Raw genomic sequence first — 25006 nt, forward strand, 5'->3', positions numbered from 1 at the left:
CAACTTGCAAAAGTTAGGTCACCATGTCAAAATGTATTCGTTTCAAAAAACGTCGAAAGTTTTTCTCGAAGCCGTGTCGAAAGGATACACTGCTTGGAAGCCAAACTATAGAAAAGTGTGACTAGTTTCTAAATGATCAACAACTCACCAATGTAAGCAATATTCTCAGTGACCATGTACTTTGCATGATTGACTCTTGTGAACGGTATCTTCTTCTGCTGCTCATTTGCTGGAACTGTGAATATCTTGACTTGAATTTGTCCGTGTTCAGTTCCGTTATAGCGAGGTAATCCGTCAGTAATTGTCTGTAGACTTTTCAAGAACGGCAGCATCTCTTTTCTCGAATGATCCCAATGCGAAATCAGCATACGAACATGGACTCCACGATAAGCGGCATCCCGAAGTGCGTCATCGATTTCTGGCCAGAAACGGCTTCCGTTTTTCATATAAAGTGTAGCTGGGATGTAGTCCATCACAGAGATGCATACAGATTTGCGAGCAGATTTTATTATTTTTTGAATTGCCGTCAAATCATGTTCCCTTCCTTTTGGATTGAATGGTCCTGGTGAGCTCTGAAAACTGATTGATGCATTTAAACAATTTAATCCTAAATACCGAAATAAAGTATTCAGCAGGTTCTCCATCCAATTTCATATGTGCCATGGTTGTGAAGTTGAAAGGAGTACGGTAGGAAATAGGCCATTTGTCCGGAATCACTGATCCGTTTTCTCCAAGTTTCCAGTAGGCAGCAAAGATCTTATAAAGATCGGAGGCAACACAAGGACATTCTTCAATAACCACTCCTAATTCTTTCACTTCACTCAACGACTTCCAATCCATATTTGCAGACCCAACGTAGAGAGTGGCAATGTCCGAAAGTATAAATTTCGTGTGAATTATCCCAGATCCAATTAGACGAGTCACATTTATCTCTCTAACTTCTGCCAACCCTTCTCGCGCCAGATACGCAGATTCTTCGTTTTCAGATAAATTCGATGCGCCATCTTGAGCGATTCTGATTTTGACACCACGCTTGCCAGCTCGAATCAGTGCCTCATACACTCGCCTTCCATACTTCGCTGTTTCGTAGTCTGATGAGTTCAGATTCCAGTACATCACAGAAATATCCAAATATCTGGAAATAGATTTGTAGTAGTTGTTTTTTTTTCAAAGAATCAAAATCCTACTGTTTAGTATTATCAATTATATTAATCCAAGCATCAGCCGTATGATTGTTCGTGGGAAAAGGAACTCCAGTTGGGATGGATTCAATTAGATATGACTTGCAGTCTACAGTACACCCAGTGGTTAGTTTTATAGGAGACGCTAGATCTTCTTCGTTGAAAAGTGGAAGGAAAACCAAGGCAATGATGAGGAGAGAGACGATGGAGATTGGGACACATGCTGGTTTTATGATCCGATTTCGAGACGAGCTGAAAAGTGTTTTTTTTTTTGTGTTGGGACATTTTGGCAGCAAAAAAAAATGTAAAAATTCAAACAGTGATTACTTCAAGCTGAAGCTTATGGTGAAATATTCAAAAAGCGTGGTGGCTAATTTCAGCAAAAATAAGTGATTTGGCATAAACCATACCCATCGTCTACATCCAGTTGATCACATGAATAGTCAGATCTATTCGACAAGGAATCCATGAAAACGAAATTATTTCATGAATTACTGATTAGTTTTTTTTGTCTTTTTTCGTCTCTGGGAAGAAAGTGTGTAGGCAAAAAACAACATACCCACACTTACAACACCTCTTTTTCGATGATTTTTCGTCGTCATAATACGGACTGTGCATTCCTCCGCCGCCCTTATCAACAGGAATCTCTATTCGCGTATCGAACAAATCCATCTCGAAATTGGTCATATCGGCCCGCCCATCGTGTGTCTGGAGTTATTATTATTATTATTGTGTCAGCCTGCTGCAGCAGGTGAAAAATAATTAGATTTATTTGGGAAACTAATAGATATCCCTCACCTCTCCTATCGGTATCATGATAACAGGAAGCTAGTAATTTCCCGTGGGATGGAATATTGAGGTATTTAAAATCGGTAACTAGAGGTGAACAAATACAAATGGAGTCCCCTTAGAGAAGAAAGGATCGAATTGCGTAGCTTTGGCGTCGTCGTCCAGCGCACGGCTTATCTCTTCGCCTTCTTTCTCACTTCTCTCACCCCGTCGAGCATGCACCACGCGCAGGAAAGAGTGAGAGCCCCACGATGTATGTAATCGTCGGTTTTTAGAGCTCTCCGGAGCGGGAGAGTCAAGGGTGTGTGTGTGTTTGTAAGCTGTCGTGTATGTGTGCGCCATGTCAGATGGATAAGGTTTGAGAATTAATTGATTTTCGCATATCTAGATTTCAGATGGAAAAAAAAGCAATTTAAAGGCAGAACGAGAAGTAAATTTTCCCAATTTCTAGAAGAATCTAGAAGATTACTGTACCAACAAAGTCCAACTCACTTGAGTAATTGGTTTACCATTCAGCAGAATAGTAGTCATTGGAATTTCAGCAGCAGTAGCTAATGATTCCACCGAATTGTGAAACAGCGAATAACGAAAAAGAACGGATAGAGGCGTATTATTCTCTTTTCGATTTAATAGAATACTCTCTAATCTGGCCACCGATGAACTGCGTCGTCGGCTCTGCTGTGGCCATTGTCGGAAATTGATCAATCTCTGCGGCATCACAAAGCAGCCAAAAAACAACACTAGTGTGGGAGAAGTGTGAGCAGAGAGCACCACCTTTCGTTGTGAGCCCTATGGATAATTATTCTGTTTTTGGGAGGGCGCGAGGCGCACACCGCACTGAGCAGAAGAGTCTCACTCTCGGCACTTGCCCCGCTGAAATCACGAGACGGCGCCGCCTGGTTTGATGAAGAGAACCGAGAAGAAGACGTGCTACTACAAACTAACCGTCATTCCCTGTCTGGACTCAGGTAAGTTCGGCTGTTTACGATGATAGACTCACCTCCATTTTTAATATAGCTCCTCCTTCAACAGACGTTTCTTTCGGCTTCAAATAACTTGTGCCACTCACCATTGAGAAACCACCTGAACTAATTAAAAATTTCACTTTTACATATTTTTTCAGGTTGTTTCTTAGAAAAGTAACACGGAAATCTACAATTCTAGAGTTCTAATTGAAAATGCTTTCTTGTCAATTTTTTATTTTTGAGATGACAGCGTTGTTACATGTTAAAGAATACCTTTTAGGTGGCAATGAAGAAATTTTGTGGGGGTACCAAATATCAGTAGTGATCTTCACTATCAGAGATAATCATAGGGTTGCGACTCAAGTACTCATAAATATTTGCTCAAAAACGAGTCATTCAATGATTAGACACTGAATGGAGCAGATTCAAAAGGACTTTCTGGGAGCAACAATCACCAATATAACTTGTTAATTGATATGCAGGCTATAATTTGAAAAAATGAGCACTTGAAAGCAACTGTGAGGGGGTGGGTGATTTAATACACAGGACCACATCTAACTGAGGTGAATGGGTCTTAAATAAACGGATGGTTTAGAACGATAAACAGGTATGTTCCGGAAATAATTAGATAGGCGGATAAAATATTGGTACAGAAGAGAAAAGAGGGGGGAGGGCATTTAGGTGATATAAAATGCGAGCTTTAATATCACAAAACGAAAAATTGGAACAGAACAGCAAAAATGCGATATCGAGACTTCTAAATAGCGTCTATGATGTTTAACGAATTGTTGGCATCGTAAAAAACTGGGAATGAGATAGATAAGAAAAACCAGTAAACAAAATATCAACCTAATCAGTTTTAGGCTTCTACTGCTTCGGTCGCTTCCATTTTTTCATCTTCACCTTCACCGTTATCGTCGTCGTCTTCTTCGTCTCCTTCATCTTCGGCAGCTGCTTCTCCACGTCTTGGAGGAACTGGACCTCCTCTGGCCTTTTTCTTAGGAACAGCCTCTTCTTCGTCGCTATTGTCGTCGTATTCGACCTCGTCGTCATTCGAATCGTCAGACATATCCTGCAAATATAAACTCTTTATTTCAAACCTTTTTCAATCAAATAACCTTAGCCTTTCGCTTGGTCGCAGCAGCTCTAACTGGTCTAGTAGACGCAGGGCGTCCTCTTCCTCTAGTAGCTACTCCCTTCTTTTTCTTGCCGAAGTCGACGTCGTCGTCATCAGATGGAGCACCGTCAGAATCAGAAACGTATTTAGTGATTTTTCCTCGAGGGCCTCTTTTTCCTTTGAAAAGTTTGCCTGGAATTTCGTCGTCAACTTCAGCCAAAACAGTGCTGGTGTCCGAGTTTGCGTAATCAATTCTGTTTGAGGTTGAACGGCGTGGCCTGCTGGCTGCAATAGATTCTGGATTGACGGCGGGCTTTTCTTTTGGAGTTCTCTTCTTCTCGGCTGGAGTCTTCGCATTTGGTCCTGGTGGTCTTCCACGTCCACGTCCTCTACCACGTCCGGAAGGAGTGACCGGTGTAACAGCGGCTTGTTCCTCAACAGCTTCTTCAGCTTCGGCATCTTTTTTTACCTCAGCGTCCGTTATTTGCTTCTCAGTCTCCTTCTTAGAAACTTCTCCTTCTGTTTCTTTTTTCTCAACAGCAGCTGATGAAATCTCTTTTTCTTCCTGTGTCTCTGCTGGAGCATTAGAAACTTCTTCCGATGCTTTCGAAGCAGCTGCTGCCTCCTTATCATTTGTTCCAGTTTGAGCCTCGGTCTTTTCTTCTCCAACAGCATCTTCCTTGACATCAGAAGTTTCTGGTGCCTCGTCCTTCTTTTCCTCGGTGACTTTGGCCTCCTGCAATAAATTTGATGTTTCGATGCCTGCTTATTATAATTAGCAGCTTAGGGGGATTAAAATGGGTACGGCATATGCGAGGGAGGTGGTTACTAATTGGAGGCTATGCTATGCGGTACCAATTCGAGCATGATTCAAAATTTTCGAATACTTACCTCCATCTTAGTTTCTATGGCAACCACTGCAGGTTCAGCAACTGTTTCGTCCTTCTTCTCGTCTTCTTCAGCTACAGCCTCCACTTTCCTTTCTTCGGCAATAGAGTCTCCCGCGGCAGTGTCACCGGCAGCGGTCTGAAATTTTAACGATTATGGTTCCATATTGTTTTAGAAAACCCACACTGACTTCAGTCTCGGCCTTGGAATCACCATTTTGATGAGATGAGTCTCCATTAGCTTCGGCCGTGGCAGCTTCCTTTGGTTCTGAAATCAGATGGATACAGTCACAAATTTGTGCAACTTTCAGACCTGGAACATCAGCAGTTTCTTTTTCCTTTTTGGTTTCCGGGTTTGGAAGATCGGAGACTGTCACACTTTCGTCCGTCATTCTGAAAAAAAAACATTTGATAGGAATCGTAAACGAGAAAAACGAAATTCGAAAATTTGTACATATTTTGAAAATAAATCATAGAAAATGTTTGAATATCAAGATCGTCACTTGTTTGATTTGGTTAACATAATTTTCAAAATTATAGGGGAAACTCGAAAAACCGCGAATAGGTTATATTTTCGATATGAACTGGCTATTAATAGTGCTAAATTTTAAGTTAGAATTTTTGATCATCGTTCAGTTTACATTAAGCTGCTGAAAATTACAGGTGAAATTCAAAATTTTGACCTTCAAAAATTCGAATCTTCGTTTCGGCGGGAGGATCGACACTGACGACCGCTTCGCGTGTGTGACGCGGTGCGGTTTCTGCGTAGCGACTCTCTTCATCATTAGCGGCGATACGCAGCGTCCTCACAGGTCTGCGTCTCTATAGGAACAGCATTGACGATGAATGAGAAGCGCAGAATTCTGAAGATTTATGAGCACCTAAATATTTAGTGTTGATAGGTGGCAGGTGTTGCCCCGCCCAATCATGTAGTGAAAGCCCATCAACATCTCTGAACAGAAAACTAAATAGAAAGTTTAATCAGGGCCAGTGTTATGAGAAGTTTCAGTTGAACATCGTCTGAACAAGATCCGACGGGTTTATCTATTTTTCCCTGGTCAATTGGTACATTCCCCAAACTTTCAGATGCCTTCCCCGTAATACACATTGAAGAAACTCGAATGTCTTCTTCGTCGGCGAGCAAACTCAATATTGAAATTTGAAAAGAAAAGTCTGGCGCGATGAGCGACCGCGACGCATGGTGGCGCGATGCGTGCCTGTGTGCTGCGACTCAACTAATGTTGACCGTTTATCGTGATACGCAGGGTGCCTAGATGCCGATTTATGATCCCTTCTCGCGTAACTTTTTGCTTAGTTTCGCAATTTCTCAACTCTACTAGGTCGGAAAATCAATTGAACCAACATTCTAAAAAGAACCACGTGATCCGCCCGTTCTTGTCTTATTGATTCGTCGCCTACTCTCGCTTACTGACTACTTCGTTTTTAACCTCGTTCTTTTCAGATGGCTCCGTTGTTCCCAGATTTCCGCAAGATCCGGAAAAGGATGAAGCGATCCCTCAACTTCGGATCGAAACAGCCGGCGGCTCTCAATTATCCATTAACTCGTAAGTTCGTTAACCGTTTGAAAATTAGTACATTTTTAGTGGAAAAAACTGAAAACTCCAAGTAGTTTAATAATTACAGAACTAGTGGTAGACTACTTCGACAAAAAATCCACTTTTGACTACTTGGAACCCCACACTTCTGCTATGATTTCAAAGAATGGTTTTGCTGATCCCTGTACACTGGTTGTCGCTCTCGTTTATCTGGATCGTCTTCGTGATCAAAACAAGGAATATTTCGAAGCTACGGATCCCGTTTCGCTCTATGTCCCTGCTCTAGTTCTCGCTTCGAAGTACATACATGACACGGATACATACGACAGAGTTTCGAATTCGGAATGGGCAGAATCACTCAAGATGAATTTTGATGAATTGAATTCAAAAGAATGGGAATTGGTTAAGAAATTAGTGAGTGGCTAAATTCAGAAGATGTTTATTAAAATACAAGTTTTAGGACTGGAATGTGGCTGTGAAGAATGAGGAGTTCGAGAAATATCTAGAGAAAATGGAAAAATGGGTTGCTGGATCCTTTGTGGAGAAAAATGATTTTATGACGTACAATGAACTTCTTCAGTTGGTGAGTTTTTTTTTCTTTATCCATCGAAATTAACTGTATTCTTTTTTTTCAGTCATCAATGATTCCAATTATCGACATCGTCAAGCAGCTGATCGAATTCATCAGTTCCACCTCCCTTATCTACTGTCTCACTCTCGCTTTGATGTCGGCCACCATGTCTACCGTCTCCGAGCCATCGACTTCAACCGACGTCTCCGTTTCGCGAGACACCAATAGAACCTTCTCGCCAGTCTTCTTGTCGCCACGAACCCCATCTGAGCCAACCAACGACTTCACCTTCGAGTTCAGCGAGCACAAGTGGAACATCGAAGAAGACGTCGAGTTCGAGAAGGAGAATGGAACCGAAGCAGAGTTATGTCCCTTCAAATCTGCTCGCCGAGCCATTGATCAGTTCAGACTTGCCTTATCACCCTATTTCGCTTGTTATCGTGAAAATTTTGAGATATTCATAAAATAACATTTCCTCTCTCTTCACTTTTTATGTTAGAAAAAATGTGCCTTGATAATTGTGAGTAATAAGTCCCCGTTCAAATTAACCTTTTTGTAAGCAGGTGTTATCATTTGTTTTTTCTTCTGTTTGTTGTTTTTTTCAAAATGTTTATAATTCAAATTTCCTCGACCCCCAATGAATCCATCCATCTCACCCGTCGAACTTTTCTCGCCATGGCGCGACACAATACCTTTTTGTGTGTGTGAGCGAGTATTAGAGGCCTGTTATCGGTAACATTTGTTAGTGTTAGTCTCGGCTAATTTGATTAGGAGATGATGATAGCGCGAGGAGTTGAAAGTGGGGAGGTGACACAGAGCACCAATTTGCTCGTGAAGAATCGATTTTGACTGTCATGATTGCGTTCTTAACCTCATTTTTATTGCCTAATTTCTCTGTTTTATGAACTGCACCCAAACTTAATACTTTGCCGATTTTTGCTTTTTATGGAGACTATCATAAAGCAATAACCAAGATAAAGAACTTCACATTGCTCAGCTTCTAGGAATCGGAAAAGCCTTCTGGACAGTTTAGGCATCTTGAAAGTGTATAGAAAAACTGTTAGAAACTTAGGAATAATTCGAACCTTGGCCCATTTCATTATTTTTCTTTATCAAAGTGAATCTTGTGACAACTCTCTGTTTAAAAACTGGCAACAATTCTTCTGGAATAAGATAATGCTTCCGTTGCATTCAGAAGAAGGCAAAAAAGAGTTAAGAAGGACAGTTATCAGTTGTACTAAATCGTTTCACTTGACATTTTCGAGCGTCTTATTTTTTCTTTCACAAAGGAATTTGTTTCGTTGAATCTGATGTTGAATAATGGAGTCTCGGAAATTAGGATTTTGGGAAGATTACTGTAGTATTTGAACTATAACAACTTATGAATCGTGACTCTTATTCTGAATCACTCCAAGTATTTTCAGGTTTCCATTTGATTTGAAAACAATAGATATTTACCGTAAACACTCAAATAGAACGCCACCCTTATCTTTCAACTTTGTGCCAATTTATCTCGATTCCTGTCAAAGATATTTCAAAAGTGGTCAACTGACAACATATTTTTGATACTATGGTAAATATTTTGTTAGTTAACAACGCTTTGATATCTTTCACAGAGAATGAGATATATGAGCTCAAAGATAACAGTCAGGATGGTGATTTTTAGAGTGCTTACGGTATTTTTTTTTTGGTTTTCAGAATTATTGGCATCAAATTAGAAGAGTCAAAAAAATTGTTTGGGTGGGCTTCTATTAGAAAAAATAGGTAATTATCATAAACACTATAGTAGAACGCCTTCCCTATCTTTCAACTTTGAGTCAATTCATCTTGGTTCATGTTAAAGATGTCAAAGAGTGGACAACTGACAAAATACTTTAGAAATTATGATAAACATTTTCTTAGTTGACAACTTTCTCACATATTTTACAGGAAATGAGACATATGAGTTCCAAGATGAAGGTTTTTTGGTTTTCTTTGAGAATGCTTTCTAAACTCCTGAACGTTTTATCTCTTCGGAATCACTTCGAACATGAATGTTGTCAATTCACTTTTGTTTCATATTCTTTGAAATTTTCAGACAAATCGGAAAATTTGTAACTGCTTTTGTAGACGCTAGTTTTACATTTCTATAATTCACTTCTTGAAAATTCAAAATCTTTCAGCTGGTTTACTGTAGGTTTCTTGGAAATGGTTTGACTGTGATGACAATAATGTTAAAGTGTCGTTGAGTATTTTCTTTAGATGTTTACCTACCGTATCACATTTAATAGAAGCCCACTCAACTCGTTCACTCTGAGCTCAATTATCTCGATTCCTGTGGAAAATATCAAAAATTTGTCAACTGATGGAATATTGGTGATTTTATGCTGAACAAATTATAAAATCACAAGATTCTGAGAAATGGATTTCTTTGAACAACTTCAGAAATTATATAATATAACCGATTCAATCAATTGAACACTTTCATTCTCATTCAATTACTTTCTAAATATAAAGTTAAACTGATTTCCTTAAATTTTCAGATCGGGCGACGGATGCGTCGTACCGATGTTGTCCCATAAAATCGCGCGACTTCTCCTACTTCTAGTTTTGTGTTTCCTGTCCCATCTTTTATGTGCCGGGTTCTGTGGTGAGTTATCGAAGTTTTTACTATCTGTCACCTTGAGAACTTTGATTCAAAAATTCTGAAAGTTGACTGTTGGAGAGCGTTAAAATATACTTATTTTAATCTTGGACGGTGTTTAGTTAAAATAAATGCTTTAAAAAGTTAGTTTAAAATACAGTAGCCCGTTTTCAGCAACTGATGGTCATGGTGGTTCACCAACCAACGGCAACCAATATTATTTCTGTAATGCGGATAACTTCACTAAACAACTGGAACCTCCTGTGAAAAATGATTCTACTACAGTAATGAATTCTTTTAATTCTTTCCAGATTAATCATATAATTTCAGGGCAATTACTGTGATGTTGTATTTCTTCTTGATCTTGATTCCACCTACACTTCAGAAGAGAATTATACACAAGTCATAGAATTTATCAGTGATACGACTGATACTTGTATGAATCGAGGAATCGGTTATAATGTGTTTGCTTATCCAATGTGGAATGAAGTGAGAATTTTTTACAAGCAACACAACAAAAAAAAACTGCGAATTCCAGAGCTTGACGACAAAATGTTGTGATCCTCAACAATGCAGAGTAAGCTTCGGATTCATGAAATATGCTGACTATGTTGGCCATTACACCAGTTTGGATCCAATTCAACCCGTAACTTCTCAGTACAATTTTAGTTATGTGCTAATTGACGACGTGAGGTTTGAAGTATTAACCTACAACATTTTCAAAATCTTTAGCTCAAAAATATCGGCGGCAACACAAAAGACGCATGTCTTTACAATAACTATGTTCTCATAACCAATCGAATCTTCGATATACGACAGCAGCCAATAGTGATCGATGAAATTTCGAAAATCGAGAACGTTGGCTGTCTCACTCTGACAGTTATTGTTGTTGGGAATGATCAAATCACAACAAAGGATATGTACGACTATTATCAAACAACATTGAATTATGTGGTTCCCAATTTCAACTGTCTGTATCTTCTCAAAGTTAGTTTTTTCTTCAATAGTTTTTGTCGAATTAAGGAAAATCGGCTGGAAAAAATATTTGAAAAACAGGCCAAATGCTATCACAGGAAATGAGCTACGGTACCGGTTAGTGAGGTATACAGAAACATGTTTTTAGTGGACTTTGACCATTTTCGAAAGTCTAGAGTTCGGCTGTCAAGTTTCCGATCAATTTGAAAATTTTGGAGGATGTAAAACAGACCTACATTGTCAACTATGCATTGACAGAATTTTTCGAAAATTTCTATCTTTTCAGTTATTTGCCATTTTCTGAAGACACTGGTTTTTTCCACTTTTTCACAACAAAAACAGGAAAAATTGGTGTCTTTTAGAAATATGCAAAACGTTGAAAAACTAGAAATTTAAAAAATCTGTAAATGCGACGGTTTTAATCTAGGTCTGTTTCACATCGTCAAAAATTTTCAAAGTGATCGGAAACTTAAAAGCCGAGCTCTAGACTCTTGAAAATGGTCAAAATCCACTGAAAACACATCTTATTGACTGGTACTGTACGTTGGTCTCAAAGCAGTAAGTTAAAGTGCCGTTCTATTAGAGTGTTTACGGTATTCTTCTTTTGGTTTTCGAACTGTTGTTATGAAATCACAAGGTTCCTGGATTTCTTTAAACAATTCCAGAAATCCTATAACCGAATCAAAATAGGCAAACGCTGTATCTTTTTTACTCTTAGGACTGTATAAAACCATGTGGATCGAAAGGATCTAACGAATGTTTCCAATTGGCTCTTAGTACTTGTGCCAATCCAACAACTCCTGAACAAACGACGGTTGCAACAACACCAACAACACCATCAACTCCAGAACCCACACCAAACGCATCGTTTTTGAATGATTGGCAAATCACGTATCTCTTCGCAGTCACAAACGCGACAACTGATGAAGAATTTAATCGTCTTGTGAACTATATTTCCGATCCACTGCAGGAATGTAATGGCAAGTCAATGATCATCAGATTTCTTGCCAGAGACAACATGAATTCTGGATGGATGAACGATTTAAATCATGCAGGAGACTATTTGCAAAAATTGAAACCCGAAGAAGTGCTCATTGGAACAGGTAACTAAGAAAGGAATTTGAACAAGAGAAACCAAAATGTTTAAGGTCCACTTACAGATCGTGCCTCACTTTTACCTGGAATGGACAATATCACATTTGATTTGGTTTATGAAGCAGTGTCTAGACCTCCAAAGTACAATGAAGGTGTTTCTGTTCCAAGAGTTGTTCTTCTCACTGATTTTGTGTCTAAATCCTTCTTGGATAATTACAATACATCCCTTCTTCCACTTCTGGAATACTACGACTTTAACATCATTGCTTTCACAAATGTAACCTACTATTCTCTTCACATCGACTCCAACGATTATTTTTTTCAGGATTCATACTATCAATACAAAACCAAATTGTCTATAAAATCGAAGCAAATAACAAATGATGCCGGGTATGAGGATAGTAACGAATTGAAGTTGTGTAAATCGAAAGAAGGAGCAAATGTTACTACAATTATGTTCATTATCATTGGCACATGCTCTGGAGCAATGTTCATTCTCATCCTGTTAACTGTTCTCTATAGACAAAAATATATGTGGATGAGGAAATTGAAGAAATTCAAAACGTCTCACACTCATGATTCAATCGACGATCAAATGTAAGACTTGTATTTTTTCTAGTACAAAAAATCGGAGCTATGGTCATGGCCGAAGGTTCCACAACGGAAACTACAGTAACCTAAAAATACCGTGAAACCTGTATCAAGTTTTCGAGAAAAAGTTTTTCAATTTTTTCAACAAATTTCTATTTTTTTACAAATTTCTTTCAATTTTTTTTCAACAAATTTCTGTGAAATCGAGGAATTTTCACTGGAAAAGTACGGAAATTTTTAATTTCAAACAGCACATTTAGAAGGGGGCCCTTCTACTACAGGGATCTTTTCTATTTTTACATGTCCTTCTCAAAGGGCCCTTCTATTAGAGTTGCACTTCTAATAAAGGGGCCCTTCTAATATAGGTTTTACAGTATTTTTACTTTCCAAATTTATTTTTTCGATTTTCGTGTGGTTTCAGTCAATGTTTTTGCAATCAAAAGTTTTTATTTTCTGACCTGTTTGGGGGAAAATAACACAAAACTTCACGACAAGCAAAAAAAAAACGATAACTTGTCGTGAATATATATCCGGAAAAAAGTCAGGTTACGGTAGTTGTCGTTGTGGGACTTTCGGCCGCGGCCACAAGCGTTTCTCATCTACAACTTCAATTTTTAAGTACCAGAATAATATGTAGTCTTCAAAATCTTCAATGTATCTTATTCCAGGATTGACTACTGGGAGCTTTCCTGGGAGAAACTGGTTGTGAAGAATGAGAAACTGGGTCACGGAGCATATGGACATGTATTCAAAGGAAAAATCAACGGAATCCCACCGGCTATTAACAAGTTTTTGACAGCAGAAGCATTAGATTTTACGGATTGTGATTGTGCGGTGAAAATGCTTCCAAAATATGCAACAGAGTCGGCCAAACAAGAGTTCAGACACGAAATTGAGCTCATGAAAAACCTGGGATTCAATGAACATATTGTGAACATGCTTGGATGTATTACAATATCTACGAAATCCTGTCTAGTCTTGGAGTACTGCTGCCATCGGGATCTATTGCGATATGTGAAAAACAAAAAGTGTGATCTGGAAATTGTAAGTTTTCCGGAAGAAGGCTTTTCCGAAATTCTCTAAAAATCTGATTTTCAGTCCAGAAGTGTGGATGACACCATCGACAGTCACAAGGAATTTCTGAACTTCGCATGGCAAATCACTCAAGGAATGAGATTTTTGGTTGATAAGAAGATCATTCATCGTGATTTGGCAGCTCGAAATGTGTTGATAACTGAGCAATGTGGGATGAAAAGTGCGAAAGTTAGTGATTTTGGATTAGCGATTTCATGTGAGCCATCGGAAAATGGAAACGAAGTAACAGGATCAGATAGACTTCCAATTAAATGGTTAGCATTGGAGTCTCTTGAAAAAGCAGAATTCTCCCATAAAAGTGATGTTTGGTCGTTTGGAATTGTCATCTTTGAAATGTACTCTCTCGGTGAAGTCCCATTCGCTGAAATTGAGCCAACTGAACTGATTGCTCATCTGAAAACAGGAGCTCGTCCCAAAACTCCGCTTCTCGCCACGGATAAAATCGAAGAAATTATGGCATCTTGTTGGGAAGAGAAGCCGTTGAAACGACCGGAATTCGATGAGCTATCCTCAATTCTTGCGACACAACTGGAACAGACAACTGAAGGATATGGATACCTACAATTGATAAGAACTAGAGATTATAGAGTAGTGGCTGAAATAAAGGGACCGACGGAAGAACAAAATAAGTCAACAGATGAACCGATTTGCATAGATGATCATCCTCCGTATGTGACAAGAAATCGTTCAGTGACGTGGAGAAGCAAACCGAATGGAGAAGCGAAATTGGGAAGAGAGTACAGTCTGACAACTCATGTTTGTGAAGGTTAGTTGTTGAAAATAAGGATGATTTTGGGAAGATGGGTTTTTGAAATAAAGAAACTACCGGAGCCAAAAAGTTCTAAGAAATCAAAAATGATTCTAATGACCTAGTTCAAAACATAATTTCAAGTTGTTCGAAATGTTTGATCTTTTCCTTTTTGGTAAAAGGGAAAAGAGCCATTTTGTGCTAAAATGCACTGAATAGTAGAAAGTGTACTCTTCACTTTTTCAACTATACCACAGTTAAAAGGGCACTGAAAAGAAAAACTGTTAAATGAAAAGGCGCAACTGCTCGCCGAAGGACAAACTAACGGGCCGCTGACGGACTGACAACGGACCATCAGATTCCCTTTGAATATAGACTTAGAAGTTTTGATTGGAAATCAACCAGAAAATAAATTCCATATTCCCACTAGAATGATGGAAGTTAATTTGTCTCAAATTGAGCCATCTCAAAAACAGGTTGTTGAACGACAGCTTAATGAAAGCCTAAGAGGCGCTGACTGATCGATGACAACTGGTTGGCAGGCCCAAAAATTAGTCGAAATATCTCTCTGCGTCTCCACCGAATATGACATATTTAGGCGTGTCGCTTCGAGGTACCTACCGTATTCAGTCTGCAAAAAATACTCTCTAACACTAATTTTTTCAGACAACAATAAGATATATAAACTAAAGCTCAGAAGGTTCAAACCCGGATGGGCTTAAACCGACAACAAATGACAACCATAATATCCATCTTTGGCCAAATATATCTCGGTTCCTGTAAAAAAATATTCAGAAACTTTGAAAACGAAAATGTTTGAATTGATATCAGAAACATTCCATCAGTAGACAATGTTTTAATATCTCAAACAGGAAACAAGATAATTAGGTTCAAAGGAACGGTCTTTCCAAGGAGTTTCGCAAATTTCAAAAGTAAAAATTCCAGTTTATTCAAACTTGATGAAAAAAATTTAAAAAGGCAAGAAAATGTTTCGAAAGAAATTTTAAACTCTAGAGAAAAAAACGACTACGTGAATTGGTTTAGAAACCATTGACCTCTGGGATAATAATATAAAAGAAGAGGGAAATGAAAGGAAGAATCAGTTCTCACCTTCTCTGGGCTTCAGAGAAGGTGACCCGGGGATCCGGGACAGGGAGCCTGAGTTCTGGGCCCTGGGTCCTAGGTCTTGGGTCTTAAATCCGGGTGACCTGGATACGGGTGACCTAGATCCGGGTGACCTAGATCCGGGTGACCTGGATACGGGTGACCTGGATCCAGGCGATTGGGATTCGGGTGCCCTGGATTCGGGTGACCTGGATCTGGGTGACCCAGATCCGGGTGACCTGGATCCGGGTGACCTGGATCCGGGTGACCTGGATCCGGGTGACCTAGATCCGGGTGACCTGGATCCGGGTGACCTAGATCCGGGTGACCTGGATCCGGGTGACCTAGATCCGGGTGACCTGGATCCGAGTGACCTGAAAATAATGAAACAATATGTGAGAAATATCGAGCGTTTTAGTTTTTAGCAATACCTCTCTACCTCTGGTTTTTATTGAGAATCAGCTTCGAGTAGAAAACCAAAAAGCTGTCATTACTAAATATTCGACTTATACTGGTCACTGAAAGAAACTGAAACGAGAATATTTATTTGAATTCTACAATAATCTCACAGGTTAGAAAAAGAAAGCTTCAAAACTTTTGACCTACTTCAAGTTCATTAGAATCATTTTGACTTCTTAGAACTTTTAAGGCTTCTGTGGACACTTTGTTCATGATTTCTAGTTTGTTTCTCACGTCATCTAAGAAATGTTTTCAGATGAAACTTCGCAAAAACAAGCGCCCAACGGAACCCCAAAACTTCCCACAACTACTGAACCTCATGAGAATAATAAGAAAGATAAAAAGAAATCCTATCTGAATCTTCCCAATCTTCTACCTTCTCTGAATTCGATCAATCCATTTTCCAAGGACAACGAGTTTAAAAAAACATTAAAAAAAAAGAAATTCTACTCTCGAAGAGGTTCAGTTCCCTACTAATCTTCCAGACAAATCTCAGTATGTAACAACTTTGCTACGATTTCTCATAAAATATTACCGGTGCCCTCTATTTTAAATTGTATGTACATATTTTCAATAAATTTTTTATTCTTTTATAAATTTTTATTAGCTTAAAAGAATGGAGCAATTGACACACAGGACTATTCAAATAAAAGAAATAAATTACAAAAAAAAGAAAAAAGGAACAGAATCACTAGAAAAAGAATCAGAAATCACAGAAAAACAGAAAACCTTGAAATTTTTTTTACAATAAATACAGAAATCATATTTAACCAATTACTCGAAAAAAAACTATAAAGAACCGTATATTGTGGTTGTGTATTGCACGTATTGAGGAGTTCAATTAGGATTTTGAGCATTTCCCATGAAATTAAATCAGAGCTAATTAAGTGTCAGCACCAAACATTGTCAACCTGATTCGAGGTTGTTGAACGACTGGTGTTGTCTGGAAATTTGATAAAATTAATAAATCTTCAAATTAATAATTTCTCTATTCCTCACCTTCACCTCTTGAGTCCTTGCCATTGAAATTTGATGGGAGTGTCTTGTGGATTGAAGAAGAAGTGCACTTTCTACTCTTGCCTTCAATTCCTTATTCCATTCTACCACTTTTTTGAATTCCGTCGGCCACATCAACGCCGCCGAATTCAATCTTCCAATAGCCATCTCATGAAGCTTCTTCTCGATCGTTCCCACTTTTCTCCATTCCGTATGAGAAGTTGCTCGAAGGAATCGAACCAACAGTTGGACATATAACGAGATGACGTGGATTCGTTTCCCATCTTTTGCATTCATCGCCAACACCTCGATCACTTTCATACACTCTTGTACGATGGCCAAATCGGATTCCGTAATTTTCTCGTTCTCATTGTCGACTTTCAATGTGTATCGTTTCACAACTGGCATAATCTCTTTTCCAAGATATTTCACAAAGATCCCTCCGAACCCTTTCCGCCCAAATATTGATCCTAACGATTGGAGAGTCTTCATAACTACAGCAACATTGTCACTTTGAAGATGTCGTTTCAATAAAACAATGAGTTTGCTAAACGACTCCTGATGACCAAGAACAACGTCTACTGGAGCAGATGTAGTGAAAACTACGGCAGCTAACATAATCACGCATTTATCCAGTTGAATTCGTTCGTTTTCTGAAAACATATAGGTTGATGTTGGAGTCCGAAAGAAAGCGACATACCTTCTGCCATATTGAGCACGGAATAAAATGCATTTCTCATTATAGTCTTCCAGCTAATCGCAGTCTCATCGTCTGGTGGTTGACTGACAATGTTCCTAATAGATTGAATTGCAGCCGCCGCAATTGCAGAAAGATGTCCAGCACGATCGGTTTGAATTGATCCTTCATCTAATCTTGCCGACTCTCTAATGAAGCCAAGTAAGAGATACATGATGACTGGGAGTACAGTGACTTTAGCTTGCGGTGAACATAGACTTGGAATTTGTACCAGGATTTGCATACTCTTGATGACTAAATGAGTACTTTCCGCTGGGAGCCGTCCCACTTTTCGTAGATGGAGGGCAGCTAAACTGTTGGTTTTCAGCTGTGCGGAATTGATTTGTGGCATCTGCTTGAAAATCGCACAAACTACAAGCTCTAGAACTGCGTAGCTAACAGTTTTGACTCCGCCTTCATTGATAATCTGTCCCTCGTTTCCGCCTTCTGACCCACTGAACAAAACATTTGGGATTTTTCTCAGTGTATCTGCATTCTCCATGTTTCCATTTGAAATATCTCTAGATGCACAGATTCTCATAGCCAACTGGGCAGCATCAATGATAGATCGGACGCATTCGATGCACTGAAGTTGAGTTGTGAGGCAATCTCTTGTAAGAACACTCCTATGAAGAACACAAAGTATTTCGATGGCAGCTGGAACGTCACTCATCAGATGCATTTGACACCACTCGCAAGAAAGCAATCGAGTTAGTGATTTAACTGACATTTGGATAGTTTCATCTTCAATTTGTCTTGTTTTATTGCTCAATGATTCAACGGCGATTCCGATTAGAAGATAGAATCTGGAGATGTTTCCTTCATCTCTCCACACTGATCCTGTTTCTGGTGATAGCTCAATTCCAGAGGGTAGTTCAAAATTGTTTTTACTTAACCAGGTAGAGCAGGCAAGAAGAATTGGAGGCCAACAAAGTTGATAATATTCCCGACACGCTTCAGCACTGTGAGCATTGAAAAACGCCCCTCCACGACTCAAGAATTTTTCAGAATAGTGAGCAGGAAGAGCAAGAAGGGCAGCATCATTGAGTGTAGCGAGCCAATAAGCAATTAGTGAATTGGTTTCTGGTTCCACAAGAGACAATAGTGATCCACTTCCGTTGTATTCGTAATGATCCCTAGCCTCTTCGTTTTCATTCTTCATCCGATCCTGCTCAATCGCTGTCACATATACCTCCGCCCACGCCTTCAGAATCGATAACTTTTCGAGTGTGGCAGCACTTTCGCTATAGAGTTGTACATTGATCGAGCCGTGTTTTAGTTTGTTCAGAGAAGACACAAGCAGCTGGTGGACACGCTTCAAATCGTTCAAATCCCTGGCGACACCACTTCCAATCCAAGTACTGCATACTTGACAAGCCACTGACGTCACATTACTGGGCGTGTCATCAGTGAACGCCGGACGGAGAGCGGCGCCCACTTGCGCTTGAAACTGTTCCAGAATCATGTGTCCTGGGAATTCAGGTTCTGGACAAGACGAGAAACGGATGATCACTTCTTCTAAAGATTTTAATCCAGCAATTCGAAGTAAGGAGTTATCAGAAGTAGCAGCCATGAAAGACATTCGAACTAGATCCGAAAGATGGAGAACCAGATAATCATTCTTTCCAACTGAAGTTATTTGAAGTTCTTTCGCCAGAGCCATATCCAAATGGGCTCTTTCTGTGTCACAAACACTCATCAATCGATTCACGATTTCCATTGTGAATACTTTCGTTGGCCATCTTGGTTGCACTTTTCCTCTATCTTCTTCCATCAATGAGCTAATTCCAGCCAGATTTGTATCATCATCGCCTTCCTCGTCATCTTCATCATCTCCATCTTCTTCCACACGTTCCTTCTTCTCCTCCTTCTTCCTTGCCAATCCATGATCATTGGAAGTTGCCAGAATCTCCTTGCACAACATCAACCAATTGTTCAAGAGCTCTCCAGAAGTTCCTTGAACCAACGAGACCAGTGTTTCTTGTAGATGAACTCTCAACTCTTTGTTCACTTCTGTATCCAGCATCCCGAACAGTGCTCCTTCTAATCCAGATTCTGGTAAAGCGAACTTCTTCTTGTTTGTTTCCACAATTCCTTGGGGAACCAACACTTGAGCATGGTTTCGAACCTGCAAAAAATAAAATTGTGTTATGTTCTCTTTTTTTTGAATATTTTTTTTGTACGAACCTCTTTTGACTCTCTTTGGACAAGTTGCCGCAAACAACTGACTGCTTGTCGTCGGATGACGAGATGTGTTGAAGTGAGAAGTGAACTGATATCCACGACGAGCTGAGCCATATGAACGTATCTTGGAGCGAAGAGGTGCATCTGTTGAAGTCCTGAAATCGCTTCTGCTTGAACGAAAGGATCGGAATGGGATAGTTGAATGGCGCAAGCAGCAAGAAGCGAGGTTCGAACGCCATCAATAACTCCTGGGCAGCTAAGTTCCGGTCCAACGCAGGTGATGAGAGCAGTTAGCTGAAAAAGAACCAACTTTGATGTGCCCAAAATGAACTTTACTTACACATTTACTGATTCCTTGTACTACATCCACTACAAAAGTTGGAGTCGAGATCAGAAGTTTGAGACATGAACTCAATGTGGTTTCCACGAAAACCCGGAACATTCCACTACCAGTTTCAGCTATCAACGCCATTGCTACCAAGGCACACGTTTGAACCTTTGGCATTTTGTTCTCCTCGGCCAAGGCTAGCATCACAGAAACACCCGTATTCAGATGTTGTCCACTTCCAAGAGATCCAACGTGGCGGTGAAGGCATCCGAGAGCAAGAACATGTCCACATCGATTCACTTCATCCTTGCAACTATTGAGCATATTGAAGCAGTACTGCGCAGTTTCAGCAACGTATTGTGGAAGTCCAACAGCTTGAGCAAGGCGTGCCAATGCTTCTGCACCGATTAAACGAGTCATTGGGCATGTGTTGGAGAGTGATGAGCTGATCAGTTTGAACGATGATTTTTGTAATTCCTCATTTTCCAGTTTAGGCCCACGTTGCTCACAAAGAGTTTTGTAAGCAAGAAGTTTGGCAGTCAGCACATTCATAAAAATCTGAAACCGGAAAAATAACGATTTTAAAGAGCATGAATAAATCGTACCGCTTGTTTTCTTGGAACATTTTTGGTTGCAGTTTGAATTGTGTCGTAGAAGTGATTGGTAATTTGAAGTTTGTGTTTGTTGTTGACCAATGGGAAAACTTTTCCATAAGTTAACAGAGCAGTATTTAGGCACGTCAACGCTTCAGATTCGTTTTCAGGCCATGAGTCTCCAATTTGTGAAGCCGATGCTCGGATGAGATTGGAGAGATCTTCTTCAACGTTTCCAATCGCAACAGATGATATTGGTGTTTGTAACTGCAAATATGAAAGTTGAGCCAGAAATACCAAAAGATAACTTACCAAGTCTTCAACCATAGAATAGTCTGTTGCGTTGTACAGTGGAGAAATTAGAACCTTTTCAACTCCGGTAAACTGTGTCATTGGCAGAGAAGTCGTCATCGTACTCTGCGAGTTGTCTGATAGTGTAATGTCAGCGACAAGCTCCCGAAGAAGAGCCACGTAGCTTCCTTCAAAACTCTTATGCGGAAGAAGCAGCAAGAGACGGTAAAGACGGATTCTGACGACTGAATTGGCTTGCCTCATTTCATTTCCATAACTTTTGATGAGATTCCCAACTCTGGAAAATTCAAATTTAGATTTACTTTTTTCAGCACGGTTGAAACTTACTGTGACATCATTACAAGACTGCATTCGATAGGTACTTTCATGGTTTCTAGTGCGTTACTTGTGGAACACAATTCAGGTTCAGAAGCCACTGCCTCCATTACTGAAAGTGCTCCTGCCTGAGCAACCATGGCACATTGCCACGAGAATGCATCTCCTCTGCTATTCTCAGTTTCAGCTTCTCGTGCACTTCGCGGGAATGCCGCCTTCCAAAGTTTCATGACACGTGGCAAATGCTCTTTCATTACTGATGGTCCGAGATGGATCAGAGAATTAATGAGATTCCATCCAGATTCCAACTTGGCAATTGTCAGTTTTGGTTGCTGGGTTGCAGTTCGAAGCATTTCTTCAGCGAGATCCAGTACTTTCAGTGGTTTAGCGTAGGGTACTCCAAGCTTTGAACTGTCGTTTGATGCTGCTATAAGAGCTGCAAGAGCCATGGAGAATCCACTGATAGCTCTGGATGAAGAAGACATCTGGTCTAGTCTTGGAAGGCATCTATCGATTAGTGGAGTCATCAGATTCGGAACAGCAGTTGCCACACATCGAAGACACCAAGCGGCTGAATATCTAACAGATGCAAGTGGATGAGTAAGGCACTTGAAAATATTCTCCATGATTCCAGTAGCTTCAGTGAAGAGTGACATAACAGATGATCCGATTTGTCTCACAAGAACAGAAATTTCTTGAAGAATCACGATAACTGCATAGCCATTTGCATAATCGTTGCTATCAACAGACGAATCCAAATTATCCCCTGTTCCTATGCTCGTAAGATCTACGTATTGACCCAGAAGCTCTCCCAAAAGTTTGCATCCGATTGTCTGGGCATTTTCTCCCAGCAATGCCCCGACAGTTTGACGTAGAATGAAAGAGATACATCGACGGATGATTAGTGCCTCGGTGACATGAGCAGCATTTCTGCAACCATCAAAATTATATTCAAGTTGTATATTTACATGAATCTTACTGGGTATAAGCTAAGTGTCCACACTTCGATGCCAGATCTACCATATGAGAACAAACTGCTCTCACATGTTTTTCGAGCCAAGTCGATCCCATTTCTCGCACCATTTCTACATAACACTGAAATAATCTTTCTTAGTTTTCTTTTCAAAATATTGTTAAACTTACAATACTGACTCCAATTCGAATATCCGATCTTCCCATAGTTGCGAATGTTGAAGAACTAGTTTTCAAAAAGCCTCCGATACCTCCACGAAGGAATCCAGACGCCAAGTGATTGAGTGTGTCTGTTACAGTAGCCGGTGTGACTGGTATCATTTGGTTTGATTTTCCTTCTGGAAAGTAATATTTGAAAACCCATCTAATAATTATAGTTCTGCATACTCAACGCAGCTCCAGGTGGAGGTTTCATGGAAGTTGCAAGCAACTGAGCCATGAATTTTGCAACAGCACATCTCAACTCATACGTGGATCCCTCTAGAACCTTGATGCACATCGTGCAAGACGCTTCCAGTTCAGTTGTGTAAATTGGTGTGTAAAATGGTACAAGAGCTGTCAGACATTCCAGCGCGGCAATCTTCACATGAGGAGTTTTACACAGGGTTCTATCTTGTAGCAAGCCTTTGGCAATTGTGTGGATTTTCTTGTATGTTACAGAGTCTCCAGAACCAAGAGCCTTTACCATACATGCCAACGTATTCATGATGTGTGCTTGAGAATGAGCAACTGCAGTTCCCATCCAGTTTTTGGAGATCGCTAGAGTGTCTTCAATTGATCTACCCGCCATTTTGCCCATGGAATCGTAGAGAGCTGCGAGGCAGGACAACGCTGCTCTGAAAGGAATATATGTCAACTTGAGGCAAGAATTTAACACTTACAATTTATTTTGCACTGTCTTCGGAGACTCATCCTTGTTCTTAAGTGTATCATTACAATTGTTGAGTAGATTGTTCATCGAGGCAATATCCCCAGTAAGTGCGTAAACCCGTGCTATACATCGTGTCAGCAGTTTCCTCGTCGGTGGACCCACTACAGTATACAGTCGATCTTCTAACTGTCTCTGTAACTCCTTCTGCACATTTTTGAGGTCTTCCCTCTGTGTGATGGGAAGTATCCGATCTAAGTATCGAAGCCATTCGTATATGAAAACTGGACGCTTCTGCTCAGGACAAGCCTCAAGAGCTTCCTCGTTCAGTAACAAACTATGGGTTTCATCCATGAAACTTTTGAATCTGTAAAAGAACATTTATGAGAAGAGACGGTTAGAAAGGAGAAGATAGAGACGATGGATCCGGATACCATACAAATAGAACGTCGCAAGATTAAAGTTTCAAAAAAAGTTTTATACATGACAAAGAATACAAAACCCATATGAATACAAAAAATCACATTTGAAAGAAACACCAGATAAAAGAAGAAGAATGAATTATGGTACAGTGTACAAGACGTATATGGAATGGATGGTCAGTGAGAGGAGAAGGAGATTCTGAAAAAATAAGTGTAAAAGGAGCTTATTATGCGCATCACGAGCAATAACAAGTTGTAAGTTGAACTACTTAGCTTCGATTTTCTTTTGCTCTCACGGAAAAAAATGGTGAAGGTTCCTTCATAGTATATAAGTCAAAGAGGGTTCGGTCAACATAAACAAACGTTTTTTTTTCTGGGGTCTTACTCTACCAAAAAAGAGTGTGGCTGCTTATTCTGGGCACGGAGATGGATGTATGACGAAGAGAAGACCAGAAAAGTGTAACTCAATTTGGGGCAGGCTACCAACGGCTCAGAGAGCACCCGATTGGAAGGAGAAAGCACACCACCAATGGGCTCGAATTTCGCAAAGAAGAAAAACTCGAAAAAAGAAAAAGTAGAAGCGAGAAAAAGTCGGGTCGCAGATGCGCCATCGCCGTAATGGTTGAGAATAAGAAGAAGAAGACGTGAAGAAGAAGAAGAAGGGAAAAGCGTGAGGCGCGAGAAGGCGCGACAAAAGAAAGTTTAAACGAATAGGTCCATGCATGGTGAATGCGTGTCTCCTTTTTTATCCTTCTTCTTCTTCTGCTATCCCCCAAATTTTTTTGAATCCCACCACCATAGCTACGACAACGACAACGACGACGACGATAGATATTCCCTCGAGAAGATGACGGATTGAGACGAAAGAAAGTCGCATTCGGCCTATTTTGCTTTTTGTTTGTTGCTCCTCGCTGTTTTCTGTTCTATCTTCTTCGCCAGTCCGTCCTTCTCATCGCGATTTGGCGCCACTTTGATGGACAAAAAAGGAAGGAAGCGTGGCTTTGAGAGCTTAGAAAGCGAGCGGGGGCGATGTGGATTCCGTCGGCTAGAAAACAGAGAAAACACTAATCGAGTTTGTTGGGTTCCGAGGATTCATTCACATGAAAAATAGAGAAACCAAGAGATGACACCGTAGGGACCAATAAATTATCATTCCTGAGAAAAACCTTTTGGCACTAAAGTGAATGGACGAAACTAATAGTAAATTGCCGTAAAAACTGTATTAGGACTCTCAATGTAGAAGGGCCCCTCTAATAGAAAGGCCCTCTGGAGGTACCTTGGAACAACAAAATTGGAGCTGTGGAAGAGAAAAGCTAGTACGCGTGGTCGGAGGTCCCACAGCGACAACTACAGTATTTTTTAAAACATTTATTTTCCGTATATAACTTTTCGGTTTTAGTGACTTTTCGGTTTTAGATTTTTCACTCTAAAACATTATAATTTTCCGACAGAAATCGACGACGAAAGTCAGTAAAAAACGAGAAAATAAATTCTGAAAATCGAAAAACTTTTAGGTTACTGTAG

General features: G+C 39.9%; 5 protein-coding genes across 5 annotated transcripts in view; 2 read left to right on the plus strand and 3 right to left on the minus strand.

The window, feature by feature from the left end:
* CBG19099 overlaps positions 1-3042 on the minus strand; it is a gene marked incomplete at both ends in the record, with an annotated part of 3840 nt that extends 798 nt beyond the window's left edge. Inside the window, 7 exons of the mRNA XM_045237893.1 lie at positions 149-572; positions 616-1135; positions 1188-1433; positions 1741-1889; positions 2070-2249; positions 2463-2759; positions 2971-3042. Coding sequence (XP_045096673.1) covers positions 149-572; positions 616-1135; positions 1188-1433; positions 1741-1889; positions 2070-2249; positions 2463-2759; positions 2971-3042 — 1888 coding nt within the window. The remainder of the gene's footprint in view (positions 1-148; positions 573-615; positions 1136-1187; positions 1434-1740; positions 1890-2069; positions 2250-2462; positions 2760-2970) is intronic.
* A 752-nt stretch (positions 3043-3794) lies between these two features.
* Positions 3795-5331, minus strand: Cbr-attf-2 (the record flags this gene model as incomplete). Its single annotated transcript, XM_002637347.1, has 5 exons — positions 3795-4007; positions 4054-4788; positions 4944-5078; positions 5125-5207; positions 5253-5331. The coding sequence occupies 5 exons, from the start codon at positions 5329-5331 to the stop codon at positions 3795-3797; spliced, it is 1245 nt and encodes a 414-aa protein (XP_002637393.1).
* Positions 5332-6401: 1070 nt separating this feature from the next.
* CBG19101 lies at positions 6402-7535 on the plus strand (the record flags this gene model as incomplete). Its single annotated transcript, XM_002637348.1, has 4 exons — positions 6402-6504; positions 6584-6909; positions 6956-7078; positions 7131-7535. 4 exons carry the CDS (start codon positions 6402-6404, stop codon positions 7533-7535), a joined length of 957 nt encoding a protein of 318 aa, XP_002637394.1.
* Positions 7536-9613: 2078 nt separating this feature from the next.
* Positions 9614-16233, plus strand: CBG19102 (the record flags this gene model as incomplete). Its single annotated transcript, XM_045237894.1, has 10 exons — positions 9614-9695; positions 9864-9973; positions 10020-10178; positions 10228-10377; positions 10422-10676; positions 11383-11767; positions 11813-12356; positions 13019-13394; positions 13449-14211; positions 16013-16233. The coding sequence occupies 10 exons, from the start codon at positions 9614-9616 to the stop codon at positions 16231-16233; spliced, it is 3045 nt and encodes a 1014-aa protein (XP_045096674.1).
* A 406-nt stretch (positions 16234-16639) lies between these two features.
* On the minus strand, positions 16640-23414 carry CBG19103 (the record flags this gene model as incomplete). Its single annotated transcript, XM_045237895.1, has 11 exons — positions 16640-16699; positions 16756-17405; positions 17453-19616; positions 19676-19966; positions 20013-20558; positions 20606-21182; positions 21233-22150; positions 22200-22315; positions 22364-22530; positions 22580-23028; positions 23074-23414. 11 exons carry the CDS (start codon positions 23412-23414, stop codon positions 16640-16642), a joined length of 6279 nt encoding a protein of 2092 aa, XP_045096675.1.
* Positions 23415-25006: the final 1592 nt, after the last annotated feature.

The sequence above is a fragment of the Caenorhabditis briggsae genome (assembly GCF_000004555.2).
Source record: "Caenorhabditis briggsae complete genome, chrV, whole genome shotgun sequence".
In the NCBI taxonomy this organism is placed as follows: domain Eukaryota; kingdom Metazoa; phylum Nematoda; class Chromadorea; order Rhabditida; family Rhabditidae; genus Caenorhabditis; species Caenorhabditis briggsae.